Consider the following 17,603-nt stretch of genomic DNA (forward strand, 5'->3'; position numbering starts at 1 on the left):
GTGTGTGTGTGTGTGTGTGTGTGTGTGTGTGTGTGTGTGTGTGTGTGTGTGTGTGTGTGTGTGTGTTACCATACTGAAATCAGATAGTAACCAACGATAGTAAAAATTTATCGCAATTGAACTCCAAGTGCCCTTATTGTATTAATTTCTTTTTGGATTACATATGAAATAATAACCCTTATACGAAATAATAAACCTTAGAAATTTCGGGGTGAGAAGTTATTAAAGATGTCCGGGCTGAAATAACTTCTTTATTCACTTTAAAGGTTAAATATTATTATCCTCTATAATTGAAATTACTTGCACGAAGCAATTGGCCTTCATTGGCTTATTTTTCTCTCAGTCTGGTATGATCTGTACTTCAGAGTCTGTTTGTATATAGTGGAATTTGTTTGATTTCACGAGTTTGTTTGATTTCACGTAAAAGCGCGCGAATCTCTGATCGTGCAGTTTTTCAGTCGTTACCGTATCTTCATATTACCGTGCTGCATCCTTTACCCAAGCTTAATGCACGGCTCTCTCGCTGCGATCGCTACCTTGAAATTAGTAGAATTCCTGCTCACGCTGTGGAATTATTTTCTCCGGCTGAAGCCCCTGTAACATCTCCGACGTTTCCGGTTCCCATCTTCCCGTTCTTCATGCTCATGAGACGACGGTCCGCCGGGGGGTACCTGAATGTACTCGTGCTACGCCATACACGCGGCGTTCAACAACCTCTCTGTCCTCGCTTACCCACCTAGTTGACCTACAATGTGGCCGACTAGCTGACGCTAGACAGAACTAAAAACGGCAGCAAAGGAGCGCCGAGTGTACGTCGGCATCATGCAACCGTGTGAAGTCGAGCTAGACATGGGTCGCCAGTGATTGTCAACAAGCGTGATCGATATCAGTCGTTAAATCACCGAGCAAAATCACCGTCGCAAGGTCACGCGGAAATCTCAGATAGTCAGATGCTTATGGGACAGAGATTCATTCGATACTTACGAGATGATCGTAACGCACAGGGTAAAATACCTAATTATTGATTCTCCTTAATCATTGATACTCTAGAAAAATTTGTTTTTTCCTGCGATTTGCGACGGCTATTCACGATATTAATTGTGAAGTTCTCTCTTGGGATTATAGAGTGTAGGCAAGAAGTTTAACTGCAATACTGGTTGTAAAAAGAGTCAGGATTTTTTCTAGAGTGTCAATAATTAGGTGTTTTATCTTAGATATTTTACATACTTTACTCCTTTAGATACTTTACATGTTTGAGAGCAGTAAGAGCGATTCTCTTCTGGCGAACGATGACATTCACTGACAAGCGGCGTAGTGAAGCACCGTATTCGCGCTAATGTCGGTACGATAATCGCAAACCTGACAAGACATTATCGCCCAAGCTATTAGAACATCAGGATATCAAGCAGAATTTCGAAAGGAAACGAAACTCGAACCTGTCTGTCAAGACATTCTCCATTTCAGTTTTTCAGTTTTCAATTTGATACGCGACTCGCTTACTTTACGTCACTTTGCGTCATGTTATGTCACTTGAGGGAATCGAGAAAGCGTATTTCGGAGCGGATCGAGAAAGTTCGACGTTGCGTTAGAAGTCACAGCTCCTAAGTTTTCGTTTTCGCGTTCACGCACGAGGGAAGAATTGCAAATTGAATCCTTTTGTTTCTCTTTCCATAGGCCGAGAGGGACCAGCTGGAGGAAGCTCGCAAGGTCTTGGACAAGCGACTCGAGAGCTGCGAGTCGGAACTGCGCACCAAAGAGGACGAACTGTTCCTGCAGTTGGAGAGGAACCTGCGACTGGAGGAAGAGGTCGAGCGGACCAAGCTCGAGAGGGACAGCTGCCTAGCGGCGCGAGAACGTCTGGATCAGGAGCAGCAGACGGCCCTGCGTCGTTTGCATCTGCAGCTGGATCAGAATGAAATCACAAGGCGGAATCTTGAGAGAGCGCGCCTCGACGTTGTTCGGCAGGCCAACATGATCCGCGAAGAGAAGGACGCTCTGGAGAAAGAAGTGAGTCTTCGGGGATCCGCGACGTGACTTCGGGGGAATCATCGCTATGTGACTCGCTAACTTCTTGTCTCTGTTCTTTGCAGAATAAATCGCTCAGGGAGAAACTCAGAGTGGAACAAAATGAGCGAGGAGCCGAGGTACGTCGTCGCGAAGAAGGCGTCGCCGCGCTGACTAGGGAGACTGTCACATTAAGGCATGCGGCACGTCACCTCCGCGCCGTCACGCTCCACGCGACGTCCTGTCGGAGTCGCCGTCGATGCTCCATCTGTCTCTACGCCAGGCGCACCTTCGCCGAAGTGGACGACTGTCGTGACGAGTAAGCAGATTTGAAATCCCGTCCGACAATCGCGTGATCTCTTCTGCTCGGGATCTTGATCAACGCGTCGATAGAGATCTCCTAATATGAATATGATATCGATACTTTTGATTCGATAACAATACAATTAGTCACTTCAAGTAATCTCATGAAAATAAATAAATTAAATAATAATGTATATGTTAAACACACAAAATTGATTTTGTTGGGAAATTTGAACATTTGAAAACGTAATTATATTATATTTTTGGTATCGATATCGCGAAGCGATATTTTATCAGTACGGAATTGGTATCAAAAGAAGGAGTCTCGATATTGAATGAAATCTAAACTCCAAATATAGGATTTACATTACATCGAGGATTCAACGCATTACAACGATCCGATATCTAAGGCTGGTTTTATGTTAGTAAAACCGCAGTCTCAAAAAACTGATGCCACAATAACACAATTTAAAAATGGGCTGTCATCTAAATATTTGCAGAAACTTTTGTTTCTGATAGTATGGGGGAAGATGAATGTTTAACAATTCTTTGCATTTGTTATTTGTATTGCTTTTTTAGTTCTTAATTGTACTTAATTTTTATTCTTTTAACTACTTCTTGTAAAATAAATATAATAGTTATTAGTATTATTTGTAACAATACTAATATAATAGCATTTAATTTGCTTAAATTGCTTTATATTTACGTAGTATTCAAACGTAGTATTTCAGAGTATATGTAGTTTCGGGAACTTAAAAAATATTTTATTATCAAGAGGCGACTCTTAAGAGGCGGGTCGTAGATTAGGATTGCTCATTTGCGACTCTCGTCTTTAGGGTGTTAAATGAACGCACTGTTTCAACTCTACTACAACTATTTCTACGTACACTATTCTAAAAGAAATCTTTGCATTCACAGTGGGAATATCTTCAAGTGCCTTCAAGCGCCCTTACAAGATCTTCGCAGTTGGTTTCGACCCTGTACGACATCGGCCGGCTCGTCACAAGGTCTGCGAGCAAACTCAGTCGTAACAGATCAAGGAATCGGCTACGTCGACGATTCCAGCGTTGACAGCAGCGGCAGTGGCAGCAGTAGCAGCAGCAGCAGTAGCAGCAGCAGCAGTAATAGCAGCAGTAGCAGCAACAGCAGTAGCACCAACAGCGTTTCTGACGATGAAGCGTGTCCGAGCACTCCGGTGGCCGAACATTCCGTTTCGCTGACCACTTCCACTGCACCGCCTACGGCTAGAGCCTTCTCTTCGGATTCAGGGTATGTAAGAAAGACCAAGACGTGTTTGCAAAGAAAACTTCTTTTATGTATCGTGAAGGGAATTATAGGAATGGAACCACAACGTATTCTTTTAACTTTATTTTATAAAAATAAAATGAATGTCCCAATTAATGACCTCAAATAACCTCATTGTGAAAATAAATAAATAATAATATATATGTTAAACTAGGCACACAAAATTAATTTTTTGGGGAAACTTGAACATTTGAGAACGTTTTAATTATGTCATATTTTTCTAATTGATATATATTGGAAAATTTTACTTTATTTATATTTTCTCAAAGATTCTCTTTTTTTTCATACCTATATTTTTTTAGAATTATGTTGTGGATTTGCTCGTCCTTTATGTTGTCGTTTACTCTCTCCTTTAATAACGAAATTAAAAAAAAAAATTGAAACGTGCCTCAATTGTCATTATTATTAAAAACAAAGGTATCGCTGTTGCAATATCACCTAACTTATGTTGCGCTGTTTCAGCTTTTCCTCGGAAATCGGAGACCGCAGATCGCAATATTTCGAGAACGTCAGCAGCAGCACGAGTAGCGGCAGTGATAAGAGCAGGAAGATTAGCGACTCATTAGATTGCAACGAAACCGATAATCGTGAGATCGCGACGGCGGGAGGTAGCGGATTCAACCGAGGCTCCAAGTGGACTTCTTCCTTCCGCAGACTGCTCGGCCGAAAGTCGAAGGGCAAGTCCGATTGTCCCTTACGAACGACTAAGACTGATAAGCCGCGATAAACGGCACGATATTTTGTAAGTACTCGTTGTGAACGCGTATTCCCGTCCTTTCTCTCTTCGTTCGCGACGGGCGCCGCGAAGAAGATTCAATCCTTCGCGAACTGATCGAGTCTAACCGCAACTGGAGGATCGCCGGAAATCATGGAAACTGCCGAGGGTTTGTGTAATAACTCTTCCGAAAAAATATGTACATAATCGGAGAAACGAGGATTTAGGGATTTAGGGATCCTGGAATTTCTGAGAGAGTGACACATATCTTGGGACTCTTTTTTTTTAGAGAGTGTTGGCTGCAAAGCACAGCGAAGTAGATTCCGAGAGTTAACGCGCGAATATCTTAAGAAATATTAGAGAGAACAGGTAACTTCTCCCTTCTTCTTTCGCTCGTAACATAATACGTAACGATCTTTTGTACTTACTACGACGGTAAGTAGCGGTAAATGACGTAGAAGTTGCATTCTCCGCTCCAGAGTCCAGAAACCCTAAGTTTAAGTCCCGACACCCGTTCTCCGCGGTGTAGGAATTGAATTTCGCACGAGCTAGAGATTATCATGATAGTATAAAACGAGAAGGAGCTAGATTATTATAGGCACGCTCGTGATCGAACTTTCCAGATATTTAATAGCGAATTATATTAGACAAATTTTAAAAGCTCCAAGTTTAGGAAAAGAAATTACGTAATGAAGAATGCAGTTCGAGTCACGTGATATAAATAGTTATTGTTTGTATCTCCAGAGTTTTTGCGTCGTTACTTTTTATTATTATTATATCACGACAAGGTTGTTGTTCTATTAGCCAAAGAGTGAAAACATTGAGACATTAATGAGCGAAGATTGATCAGTTGTCGTCAAAAATTGGAAGTTACGAAACGGAAAGGATTTCTCTCACTTCGTTGACGTTTCGTCGATCGACAGAGTCAATTTCTTAATGCGATTTTAAGTAAGCGTGTGGTGATAGCGCGATTGGACCAAATTATTCACACGGCACAAATCTGTCGCGACGACGTACAATGTAGAGAATATGGATATTATAAATGGAAAGAAAATATATCATGTATATGAGAGACAAAATGTGTTCTTTTTTAATATTTCTCGATTACCACGTTTCAATGGAAACATTTGAAAATATCTTGGCATCAAAAGCTTAAAAAAGTTCTCTAATTAATAGATCCATCCGAGAGATATCGGATAATTTCTTAGATTATATAGAAAAAGGGATAACTCAATTATCGCTATTTTCATTATCTGTTATGCGTCTATGAAATCGTAAGAATTCTTGGCCTTGATATAAACTGTAACGAATTAAAGAAGAAAACCGATAAGCGTTATCTTATCATGTTATCTACTTATCACAGACTCAAGATTTATAAATATATTACTCATTAAACCTCTATAACACGTTCTGATCTTGATCGAATCTAAATCTAGCGAACACAACGTTGCATGTAACGTACATGTTAATTATAGTTTCCTACTTAACAATGTAACTGTTATATAATACATATATTATATAACAGTTGCATTGTTGAGTAGGGAATTATAACTGTGTTGTGTTTGCTGGGGAGAATCTATGAAATTAGATTCTTAACTAGAATCTGACATAAAATTATAATTTTTGGATTTTCAGATTTTCCCTGTTTACAATAATGGATACAAAACGATATGTATATGTATATATATACATATATATACATATACATATATATATATATATGTGTGTGTTGGTGTGTGTATATATGTGTGTGTGTATGTATATGTATATACGATATGTATATTTATGTAATGATATTACATAAACGTGAATTTCAATCTAAATCACTATGTATCAATAAGATGACATTTGATTGAAATTCAACTGAACGTAATATAATTTTATTATTTTGCATCCATTATCTTAATCAGGGCTTAATAATTTTCAAGGAATCCGCGGATTTTCGCGTTCGCAAAAGAACTTTGTTTATTTTTATATAGATTTTGGATTATATATCCGAGTACAAAGATGAATCATAAGATGAATCATATGGAAACATAAAACAGAAAGGAAAGATTCAAACTTTATAGATACCAACGGGTAAGATATCCATCAATCAATCTTAGAATCTTATCAATATGATGTATGAGGTATATTAATTTACTATATATTCTCTTGCAGGGTGTAATCGATAAATATAACGGCAACTCAATATTAATTACGTGTAACAGCAGTTATATTACATGTTACTTTTATGTTTGAACGAGGATATATTTTAAAGGGCTATAGAGTTCACACACAGATATTATAATGCCTTAAATTTTAGATATAATTGTTCTCCCAATTATGGAATGAACAAATTTAACATTTTACAAAAAATCATTTTTTAACATTATACGCGTTTCGGTCATCAAGACCCTCTACAATGAAATTTATAGAATTAAATAATAATAATGACGCAAATTGAGCAAATAATAAACGCAATACTAGATTTGAGGCTTTCACGGCCATTGATACAATGTCTAGGTATAGCTTCCGGAATGGAGCCGTGTCTTGAATCAGCGATATGCCGACGTTTCGCAAACGTTGCAGATTGCATCATCAATAAACGTAATAAGTATAATTTAAATATAATTTAAGTATAATTTAAATATAACGTCGGCAATTAGAGTCAACGTATCAAGTGGTCGTATTGTCTTGGCTATCGCAAAACCAAGTTTCCAGGAAAGAGACTGATAATAAACAGCAATCTTCCACATCCTCTTTTGGTGTGTGAACTCTATAGTCCTTTAAAATATATCCTTGTTTAATCATAAATGATTTATAATTTGAGTTCTTTCATTACTATTTACTTTTATGTTAGATAATATTATATTCTATGTTTGTTGAATACTTTCTTTTTAATGTAATTATATAATATATTCTATTTAATGTTCCTATTATTATTTATATAGATAATATAATAGAAATATTAAAAATTAGGTAGTTTCAGATATATATTTAAAATTACGTATCATCGTTTACATATAAAATAGTTTATAATTTATGACTATGTTCAGATAGCCCAAAATGGGCGAGAAATTCTTCCTCATTCTTTCCTCTTGAGGAAACGTCACCATCCCGATAAATACGAATCTATTTCGTTATCAAGTACATTAACTATTTGTGGCACAATAGACATTTCGTTTTACTCTCTCGGTTCTTGTTAAACTGCTTCGTTGCCAGTCGTCTTCGCCAGAAGCGTCAACGTTCGTCGATGTTCGTTCTCCCATTCGTCCACGTGCACTCCCACTCACGACGCGCCATCAAGAAACCGGTGTGTGGAACCGACGGAAGCTACATGTATAGCAAGAGACGGTCCCGGTAGTGCGTTTTTGGTGTCGCGACGTGAACACTGGTGCATCGGCGTTCTGCAACGTGCGATATTCTACATTTGGCGCAACAGGTATACTTATTAGTAGGTTATACCACGCGAACTTGCAACCGTGCAATTAATTGGTCAGTTGCCGCGTTTCTCGAATTAGAAATGAAATATGGAACGACTCGATCGCGACTCGATCAGCGTTCAATGATCGAGACTCGCGTCAAGACGGAATCGAGAAATCGACTGGTTTCTCATGCGGAAGAAACCGAATTTATCATCAAATTCAATCGTTGTTGCGGAAACAATCGAATGTTTCACCAACTATTATTTAGTTCGCTACTTATTTGATCAATGTTACTATATTCGACGATCCTGCACACAGAAGAATTTTACTGCTTAACATTACATTGCTATTTCTAGGAAAAGTGATTACTTAGCTTACTATTCCCTTTTTAATTAATGCTAATGTTCAATAAAGAACATTTTTTCGCTAACCTCTCTAATGGTCTTAAATTTACTTATCACAAATAAAGCCCATTATTTTGTATTTAAGAGAAAAATTTAATCTCTTTACAGAAATATGCTCAAATATTATCATAGAAAAAATTGATTCGATTTAATAAGTAAACCGAGTTTTTCTTTTAATTTAATATTCTTAGTTGAAATACTCACTTTACTAGAATTTAGAATGTATTTTAAATAGATTTGATGTTTATAATGAATTTATGATAGATTTACGGATTTATAAATGTGTGTGTGTGTGTGTGTGTGTGTGTGTGTGTGTGTGTGTGTGTGTGTGCGCGCGCGTGTGTGTGTTTGTCAGCTTTTCATATTCCACGAACACAAACGTGATTGCAGCTGAAAGCGATAACATAACTCTGAGACGGCAAAATCTTATTTTCTAAGTAGCTTTATGCGGTCGATATAGGAGAGACAGATAAAATTGAATCGAACACGGCTGAAGATTAACCGGTTGAAGGCAATCTTGATAGTTTTCAGCATTTAGGGTGGGTTTCTGGTTTCGAATGAATTAGCAATTTGTATGGAACATTTCACATACTTCGCCAATGCCGTCATTCAGTTTTTGCAGGCGACCTAATCGGCGCGACGTAACGCGACGAACGAGGAAAACCGCGATTTATTAAAAGATCCTCCGATTCAAAAAGAGATACAGACGAAACTGAAGAAAGATAAAAGCAAGAAACAAAATCGACGCCAAGCCGGTACCGTTACGTCGTTTGGAATTAGCGAAAGGCGAGGCTTGTGATAAACCGTCTGCTTATCCGTTATCTCTTTATGATATACACTAAGCAATTTATCGAAGGTAAAACACCGCTGTTTATTTTTGCCGTATGTCGATAGGATGGGTCGAGAAATACGTCACGTGCACTCGTGCACACTTTGTTCCGAGAATGAAAAATATTTTGATACGTCAATTGCGACGCGTATAGGTGGGGTCAGATAAGTATATCGATTCCGGGATGACAGGAGGAGATAGGAGCAGACAGGGAGAGACGGAGAGAGGAGGAGGCATCGATGCAAATCAAGCCTCTGCTGCATTAAAAATCTACTCTTTCGCCGAGAATGTTTTCGACCGTCGTAACGTTGTTTGGCTCGGCATTGGGCATCGTGTTCACCTTGAATCTCGCGAGGCACCAGGCCATGTTACGCACAGTACACGTTTAAATTTATCCTTACGCCGCATACATTATTTTCTCTCTCCCTACCTCTCTCTCTCTCTCTCTCTTTCCTCTCTCTCTCTCTCTCTCTCTCTCTCTCTCGCTCGCGACAGAAGAGTATCAATGAAGAGATCGAGAAAGCGCCGGCCAAAGTATAGATTTCACATTCCACGTGTCGAGCGCCTCCTTCGTGAAACGGAGCCTCCACGCTAAAAATTATCGCGCGTGCTGTATCAAGAAAAGTAAAAGAAAGAGAAGAATATACATGCGTTTTTGTACATACAGTGAGACACGTTAACGCCTAACGAACCTTCGCGGTAGTGATACTTGTAATTAAAATCAGGCGTTACGTGATGACAATAGTATTGTTATCTTTATATGTTTAACTGATACGACACATGGAGTTAATGTGAAATATGTGAGTCACGTATGTAACGTGTAGGTATGCATATATATATGCATGTTCATCGTATTGCAACGAGAGTCGCATATTACCTGCTTCTCTTTTAGAGAACCAGAAGCAGCATGACGACATTCATAATTCAACAGAGAATTTCGTTTCTCGCGGTTGAATGAAGGCAAATTTCTATGTGCGCACGCGCGTTGGGAATGCTTATAATAAAATTCAGAAATTAATTTAACTTTGTTGAGCAATTTTTCCTTATCTACCAGCTGTTTAATACGTTCGATTCTGTTTGTTCGATTCTGAATGAAAAATTCTCAGTAAGCTATATAGTGAAGAGATTACACAGTAATCATGTTAATAATCTGCAAACAATTACGTCATATTAATTCCGCGAACACTGTGAATAGTGATAGTGACTGATGTATTCATGAATAATTTCGAACAACACGCAATTAAAATCCACTTTGGACGACTTATGAACGCCTGTCCTTGCACAAAAGTCCTCCACCATTTTGCAAGTAACTATGCAGATTTTTTGTTATTGGTGAAAGAACATTGATGCATTATTGCGATCCGATAATCTTCTTTTTCAATTAATAACTCAAAGAGAGATCTACGTGGTTGTGTTTGCAAAATGGTATGGAATATTCAGTTTAAGCTCATTTAAGAGTGATAAGATACAGTCCATAGACCAATCAATCCATCATTTATATGTATAGACATGCGCGTTGTGCAAAAACTGTAAACACGATACGCACGACTATTGATGAAATATGATACCCAAAATTATTGATGAAAATATATCAATTGTGCGTCAGGGAGAGAGAGAGAAATGCATGTAATTTTTCTAATGGGACATAGAATAATCGATCATAAAGCTGAACTGAAATGCTTTTGTCGTCATACCGCAATATCGTGAATAATATAATTTCCGTCAATAACGTGCGAAAAATTGTTTCGCTTGACTTAATTGTTCCACTTATTGCTCTACTTAAGATAACTGCAATAAGGTCGATAGACCTCTGAGTACGTTTAATTGCTGCATGCGAGGTCACGTAGTACGTTTTACTGCACGAAACATTCGTATATCGCTTCTCAGGATCGACAATTCGTTGCACACACGTGATCCTATTTTCATCCACCCAGTGAGAAATGATTTATTGATCAACGTCGAAAAGACGTCGAAATCGTCAAATAGACGTCGATCAATAAAGGGACGTCTACATTGGAAGTAAACAGTAAGAAGTAGGAAGTAAGAATAAGAAATTGACCAATCATAGTTAATTATTTTTCTCACATTCGACTGTGGTTGGTCAATTTCTTACTCTTACTTCCTACTTCTTGCTATTTACTTCCAATGTAGACGTCTCTTAAGTCATTTCTCACTGCCAGTAAAGAATTTCGTACTCGTAGCATCGTCGGTTCGACTCTGAATTTATCATACTGCTGATTCGTCTCTTTTGTCTTTATCTGCTCTCGCAATAGTTTGCGACGTTATATGATCCAGCGAGAAAGGTTACGTCGATTCGACGTCTACTAGACGCCTATATGAAATGTCTATCTACCATCTACGTCTAATCTAGATTCACATTTAGATGTCTAATAGATCGTCATTTCGACGTCTTATCGATGTCTAATAAACCGTCATTTCGACGTCGATTCGACGTCGATCAATAAGTCATTTCTCACTGGGTTGTTTCATAAAAATAACCAATTCCTAATTTTCTTCATATCTTATAAACTGCTAGAAACCGAAGATTGTCAAAAATACGCTAAAACTTTCGCGAATCCTGCCTCGATAATTTCGAATCCGAAGCGGTCATCATCCATCCTGACTGCGTTGCTTAAACCTGATGATCAAGCGGCACGCGGTGTTTCAATGACTCCAACGATGTTCTTATAATTTATGCTTAAAAATGTATACTTACAGTATTCATATTATCAGGACCTTGAATAAGTTCTCGCTGTTTTCCAACAGATGGCGCTACCAGAACTGCGTGCGTGTAGTTTAAGATAGTAACGCATTTATAAGGAAGTACTTTAAGCAAGCTTGAAATTCAGTGTATGTCATTTCGCCGAAGTAAACAACTTTTTTTTTCATAGTGTTAAACATGACGAGTTTCGTGACAAAAAAAGAGTATTTGCGGGGAATTTCACTGCACTAATTTATTAAAAAAAATCTGCAGCTGAAGCACACAGAATTCTTGTTGAGACTTACGGCGACCATGCTCTGTCGGAAACAACATACAGAGATTGGTTTAGACGCTTCAAAAACGTCTGATTCATCATCAAACGTCTATTTGACGATTTCGATGTCGATCAAAAATCATTTCTCACTGAAATCGCGCGCGTTTTGCATAAAAAATTTATTCTAAGTGGAAACGTCAGTTTTTTTTTTTAGATTTCCGTTTCAATTATAGTATTACAAAGATAGGAATGTCAGATTACTCAAAAAACATTAAACTGGAAGGAATGATCAAAGTCATCTTGCAAATAACTACATAAACTTTAGAGATATTAAATAAAATAAATAGGCGAATCAATGCGTATATTTGCTAGGTATGTTATAATATATTAGGACCTTAAATAAGTTCTCGCTGATTTTTCGTGAAAATTAATGCTTTATTTAAAAAAAGTCGTAAAAAACATGTCAAAAAATGAAAGTAGTTGACGTTTGAATGATTTTGATGTTGAAGATAAAGAACGCTCTGGCGCACCGAAAAAGTTTGAAGACAAAGAATTGGAGGCATTACTTCATGAAGACTCATGTCAGACGCTAACTGAACTTGCAGAATCATTAGGAGTTGATCACACAACAGTTTCGAAACGTTTGAAAGTATTAGGAATGATTCAAAAGCAAGGACATTGGGTGCCGTACGAGCCGAGAGACGTCGAACGGCGTCTTTTCACGTGTGAACAGCTGCTTCAACGGCAGAAAAGGAAAGGTTTTTTGCATCGTATCGTGACTGGCGATGAAAAGTGGATACACTACGATAACTCTAAGCGTAGAAGATCGTGGGGTAAGCCCGGCCATGCATCAACATCGTCGGCAAAGCCGAATATTCATGATTCGAAGCTTCTGCTCTGCATTTGGTGGGATCAGCTGGGTATAGTTTATTATGAGCTGCTCAAACCAAACGAAACCATCACGGGAGATCGCTATCGACTACAATTGATGCGTTTGAGCCGAGCATTGAAGGAAAAACGGCCGCTATACGAGCAGAGACACGACAAAGTGATTTTGCAACATGACAACGCTTGGCCACATGTTGCATAACCGGTGAAAACCTACTTAGAAACTTTTAAATAGGAAGTCCTGCTCCACTCGCCGTATTCACCAGACATTACCCTTTCCGATTATCACTTGTTCCGATCGATGGTACATGACCTGGCTGAGCAGCACATCCATTCTTATGAAGATGCCAAAAAATAGGTCGATTCTTAGATAGCCTCAAAAGACGTGTCGTTTTTCCGACTTGGAATTCAAATTCTGCCAGAAAGATAGGAAAAAGTAGGACATACTTTCGATGGACAATACTTTCATTTTTTGACATGTTTTTTACGCCTTTTTTTAAATAAAGCATTAATTTTCACGAAAAATCAGCGAGAACTTATTTAAGATCCTAATATATTATAACATACCTAGCAAATATACGCATTGATTCGCCTATTTATTTTATTTAATATCTCTAAAGTTTATGTAGTTATTTGCAAAATGACTTTGATCATTCCTTCCAGTTTAATGTTTTTTGAGTAATCGGACATTCCTATCTTTGTAATACTATAATTGAAACGGAAATCTAAAAAAAAAAAACTGACGTTTCCACTTAGAATAAATTTTTTATGCAAAACGCGCGCGATTTCAGTGAGAAATGACTTTTGATCGACATCGAAATCGTCAAATAGACGTCGATTCGACGTCGATCGATAAGTCATTTTTCACTGGGATATTAGACGTCGATTCGATATCGAATAGATGTCTAGAGAGATTGTAAATAATCGACAAAATAAAATCCCGAAATTTTATCGAAAATTCTCTTTTCGTATCAATATATTATGAATGGATTCTAAAACATTAAAATTTACTCAAAATAGAAGACGTCTAAATTGCCATTTTTCTAAACGTGCATTTAGACTAGACGTAACTTAGACTTCTCCGACGTCGGTTAGACGTCGAATCGACGTCTACGTTTTCGCTGAGAAGAGGATACATACAATCGATTAATTACAAGTTGCAACATTTTTACTCGATGAGTTCCGTAACGTATCCCGTATCTAATAGGAGAACTTGTCTTTTAGTAATTCTCCGGAGATTATACGTTTTCTTATTATTAAGTACGAATTATTATTAAGTACACGGAAAAAATAATATGGTTGATCCATACAGAAATCTGGTTGTGCCAACCAGATTCAATAGTAAAATACGGAACAACTATTTATGTGGTTGCTGTAACCAAAGAGCAATGGCTGAGTTACTTATGTTGCAGCAGTGATAATACATGGTTAATACGCGACTCATTACGCGGCAACTACAAATGTATATTTATACACTCAGAACCAGTTTTCACCAGTATATCTCTAGCTGTACATCTCTAGCTGTGCGCGTAGTAAATTGCTTTTCTAATATCGCTTGCATATTGCTTTGCAATATAGCATTGATTAATGCAACTATATCGATATTTAGCTTGTCTATGCAAAATGATCCCCTTACTAATTTCTGGTTGCCACAACCAAATCACGCGCAACTTCATTGATGTAGTTGACACACCAAAGTAAGTAAGTCAAATCAACCATACACATAACTATCATACAAAGATATGTAGAATGATGCAGCTATTTGCTTACAACTAAATATTTTTCGTTAGGTGCACCGCGTCTCTTTTTTCCGTGTACGAAATACGTTGTAAACATTGATACACTTAATCAGCCGACTGTACGAAATGTTTCCACTCGTAATGATTCCCTCTTCGAAACTATAACTTTCTTTCATTTTTCTTGTCAACTAGACGATAGACAGAAGACAATGGACAAGAATACGCAACCGCCAGCACCCGGTTTCGTGCCGCCACCCCCTTACGACGCACAGCAGCAGCAGCAGCCAGTGCAACGTAAGTATAAAATCGAGAAGTTCACTTATAAATCATCCTTTGTTTTTCACCTTTGATATTATAAATATGAACAGTCATAAAGCTCGTACACAGAGAGGACGATTTGGTTGAATCAAATAAACACTTCTTTGGAATGGTCCAAATGAATTTTTTGTTTGATCGAACAAAATTTTATTTGACGCAACAAAAATATTTATTTGCGGCTTAATTCCAAAGAAATATTTTTGTTGTGTCAACCAAAACATTTGTTTGGACTATTCCAAAAAAACCTTTATTTGATTCAACAAATTGCTCTCTCTATATAGAACTCACTTTCTGTTTGATCACGAGATAAAGCATCGGGTGAGCTGGTTTGAGAAAGGAACATACGAACATACAACTACAACATAGCCATCTTGGTACCTTGCCCTGCCAAATTCAGTTACACAGTATTGCAGGATAAGAAGACTACGTCTAAAATATTCTGATTAGTAGTTCGAGAATTTTTGCGAGAGATCTCCACAACTCTTCCGCCGGCTTTCAATTATGGGCCAACTTTATCTGGTCCGTCCATATGCTCTATTTCAATCATTTTATGAATAAACATTGCATTTATTATTAAAAATAGTATATCATGCATTTGCAAGAAATTTCATTCTAGCTGACACATCGCTTAATTTTGTTCAATCACGATAGAGAATATTAATACTTCGAGAAGCTCGAAAGAGAGTTTACCTTGCTATTATTAAATCAGTTCTTTTCTATTTCGTAATTGTAGTATTATTCCGATTAATGAAACTTAGGGAAAGTATTTATTAAGTATTTCTAAAAGGACCATTTTGTACCTATTATTTTAGTCGACTCTCAATACTTTATACCATAATTACAATAATCACTTGGGTATTATGTTTTATATATGTCAAAACGATTGTTTTTATATATGTTTACGTTTGGCAGCGTGTGTAATAATAAGTGTTATAGCAAAATAAAAATAAAAACGATAAAAGACGTAGAACCAGATATCAATGTAAAGTTTGCGATGTCGGCTTATGCGTCACCCCATGCTTTAAAATCTACAATAATACACGCAATTATATTATTAGGAATATTATCAGGACTATTACTATTATTAGATTGTTTCCATTAATGTCAGTAAATGTATAATTTAAAATAAAATGAAATATAGTTGGAACAGTTGTCTTTATTTAAATTCGGTTTTTAATTAACATTTAGACACTTATTTTATAAGACTACATATATTCCACTCTATCTACAAAATGAGCATTCGTAGCGGATTTTTCCGTACAGAGAAAGCATACGCGCGCGCACGTATGCCGGAACGTATACCGAATACGTATAACGAAAGAATGAAAAAAGAAGATGGGAATTTACAAGGACTTAAAAAGAGAAAGAAATCACTAACAGAATGACCCAGTGAGAAATGACTTATCGATCGACGTCGAATCGACGTCTATTTGACGATTTCGACGTCGATCAATAAGTCATTTCTCACTGGGGAAGAATGTTTAAAATACTTAGTTAATGAATTGCGGCTGATAATCTTGCGACTTAATACGGTACGATTGCAGATGTTATCGTAGTGTCGGGAGGATTCGGCCCAGAAACGCAGCGCATGACCTGTCCACAGTGTCACGCTAACATATCCACACGGGTGGAGTCGGAAGCGAACACGAAAACACATCTGATGGCGCTACTCCTCTGTATCTTTGGGTAAGACCTTACGGGACGCGAGATATAATCAATGATACAATTAATTAAATAAGGTAATATAATTGATTCTGTATTTCTCTCGCGCGTTTCAGATTATGGTGTTGCGCACCATGTCCTTACTGTATGGACACTTGCTTAGTTAAGAAGCATTATTGTCCAGCCTGCACCGCTTATCTCGGAGTGTCTGACAATTAATCTATCTTAGCTGCGATAAGAATACAAAGAAGAGACTGGAGCATCGCGTTACAATCGATCGCGCTGTACATAGCATACGTGGCTGATATTGTGGTTTGATCCAATACACCGCAAGTAAGAACAGCAGAGTTACATCCATGCCTGAGACAGCTGCACTTTTGTTTCTTCTGTATATACATATATAAGTTCACACGGAGAGAACGATGTGTATAAAATTCAATTTTCGTTTCTTATTTTCTTATATAATGGTTATTCGATAGTAAAAATTGTATGTAAGTCATTATATTATATCATTCATGTATTATTCGCAAGATTTCCGTTTAATACAATACGTGTAAATGTGTAATAGTAGAAAGTCGTATAATCGTTTTTATATAAAGCGATACTGAGACACTTCACTTTCACGTACCTGTAATTATGTTCCGTGAGCGAAACTATTACAAAATGTTATTAATGTATATTCGATCCACAAAATTACACATTTATACATATGTTTTTCACTCGCACGTCAAATACATATAAGTACGGAACTATATAATTGTTTAACCTTGTTTTTTTTGTATTTAAGAACATCCTGCCTTCATTCTGTAATAACTTTCTTTTGCTCTTAGTTTATATTTCTAAATGTAACAAGAATTTAGGTATCGATAACAAAATTTCTTAAAAGCTATAAACAAAAGTTACCAGAATTTTTTAAATTGTATACAATTGATATAATTAGAGAAGGAGAATTAAAGGAAAGAATACAGGGAACAAATCAATCAATCATATTAATAGATATTTTTGTACGAACTGATTTTATATTTTGTAAACCCGCTATAACATTTTACTACTT

At 37.2% G+C, this 17,603-nt stretch overlaps 2 protein-coding genes across 8 annotated transcripts in view; both read left to right on the forward strand.

The window, feature by feature from the left end:
- Positions 1-5,406, forward strand: part of LOC116841451 (coiled-coil domain-containing protein 6-like) — a 24,212-nt gene extending 18,806 nt beyond the window's left edge. For all 7 annotated transcript variants that reach the window (XM_032809402.1, XM_032809405.1, XM_032809406.1 and 4 more), the window contains 4 exons: positions 1,675-2,007; positions 2,091-2,323; positions 3,226-3,576; positions 4,075-5,406. In XM_032809402.1, coding sequence (XP_032665293.1) covers positions 1,675-2,007; positions 2,091-2,323; positions 3,226-3,576; positions 4,075-4,339 — 1,182 coding nt within the window. In that variant the 3' untranslated portion in view covers positions 4,340-5,406. The remainder of the gene's footprint in view (positions 1-1,674; positions 2,008-2,090; positions 2,324-3,225; positions 3,577-4,074) is intronic.
- A 2,177-nt stretch (positions 5,407-7,583) lies between these two features.
- LOC116841454 (lipopolysaccharide-induced tumor necrosis factor-alpha factor homolog) lies at positions 7,584-17,467 on the forward strand. The gene is made up of 4 exons (XM_032809409.1): positions 7,584-7,751; positions 14,762-14,863; positions 16,432-16,573; positions 16,666-17,467. The coding sequence occupies exons 2-4, from the start codon at positions 14,779-14,781 to the stop codon at positions 16,766-16,768; spliced, it is 330 nt and encodes a 109-aa protein (XP_032665300.1). The 5' UTR covers positions 7,584-7,751; positions 14,762-14,778; the 3' UTR covers positions 16,769-17,467.
- The last annotated feature ends 136 nt before the right edge of the window (positions 17,468-17,603 follow it).

This window comes from Odontomachus brunneus, unplaced genomic scaffold (genome assembly GCF_010583005.1).
Source record: "Odontomachus brunneus isolate Ranch 3 - 2012 unplaced genomic scaffold, Obru_v1 Obru_scaffold_015, whole genome shotgun sequence".
NCBI classification, from domain to species: Eukaryota; Metazoa; Arthropoda; class Insecta; order Hymenoptera; family Formicidae; genus Odontomachus; species Odontomachus brunneus.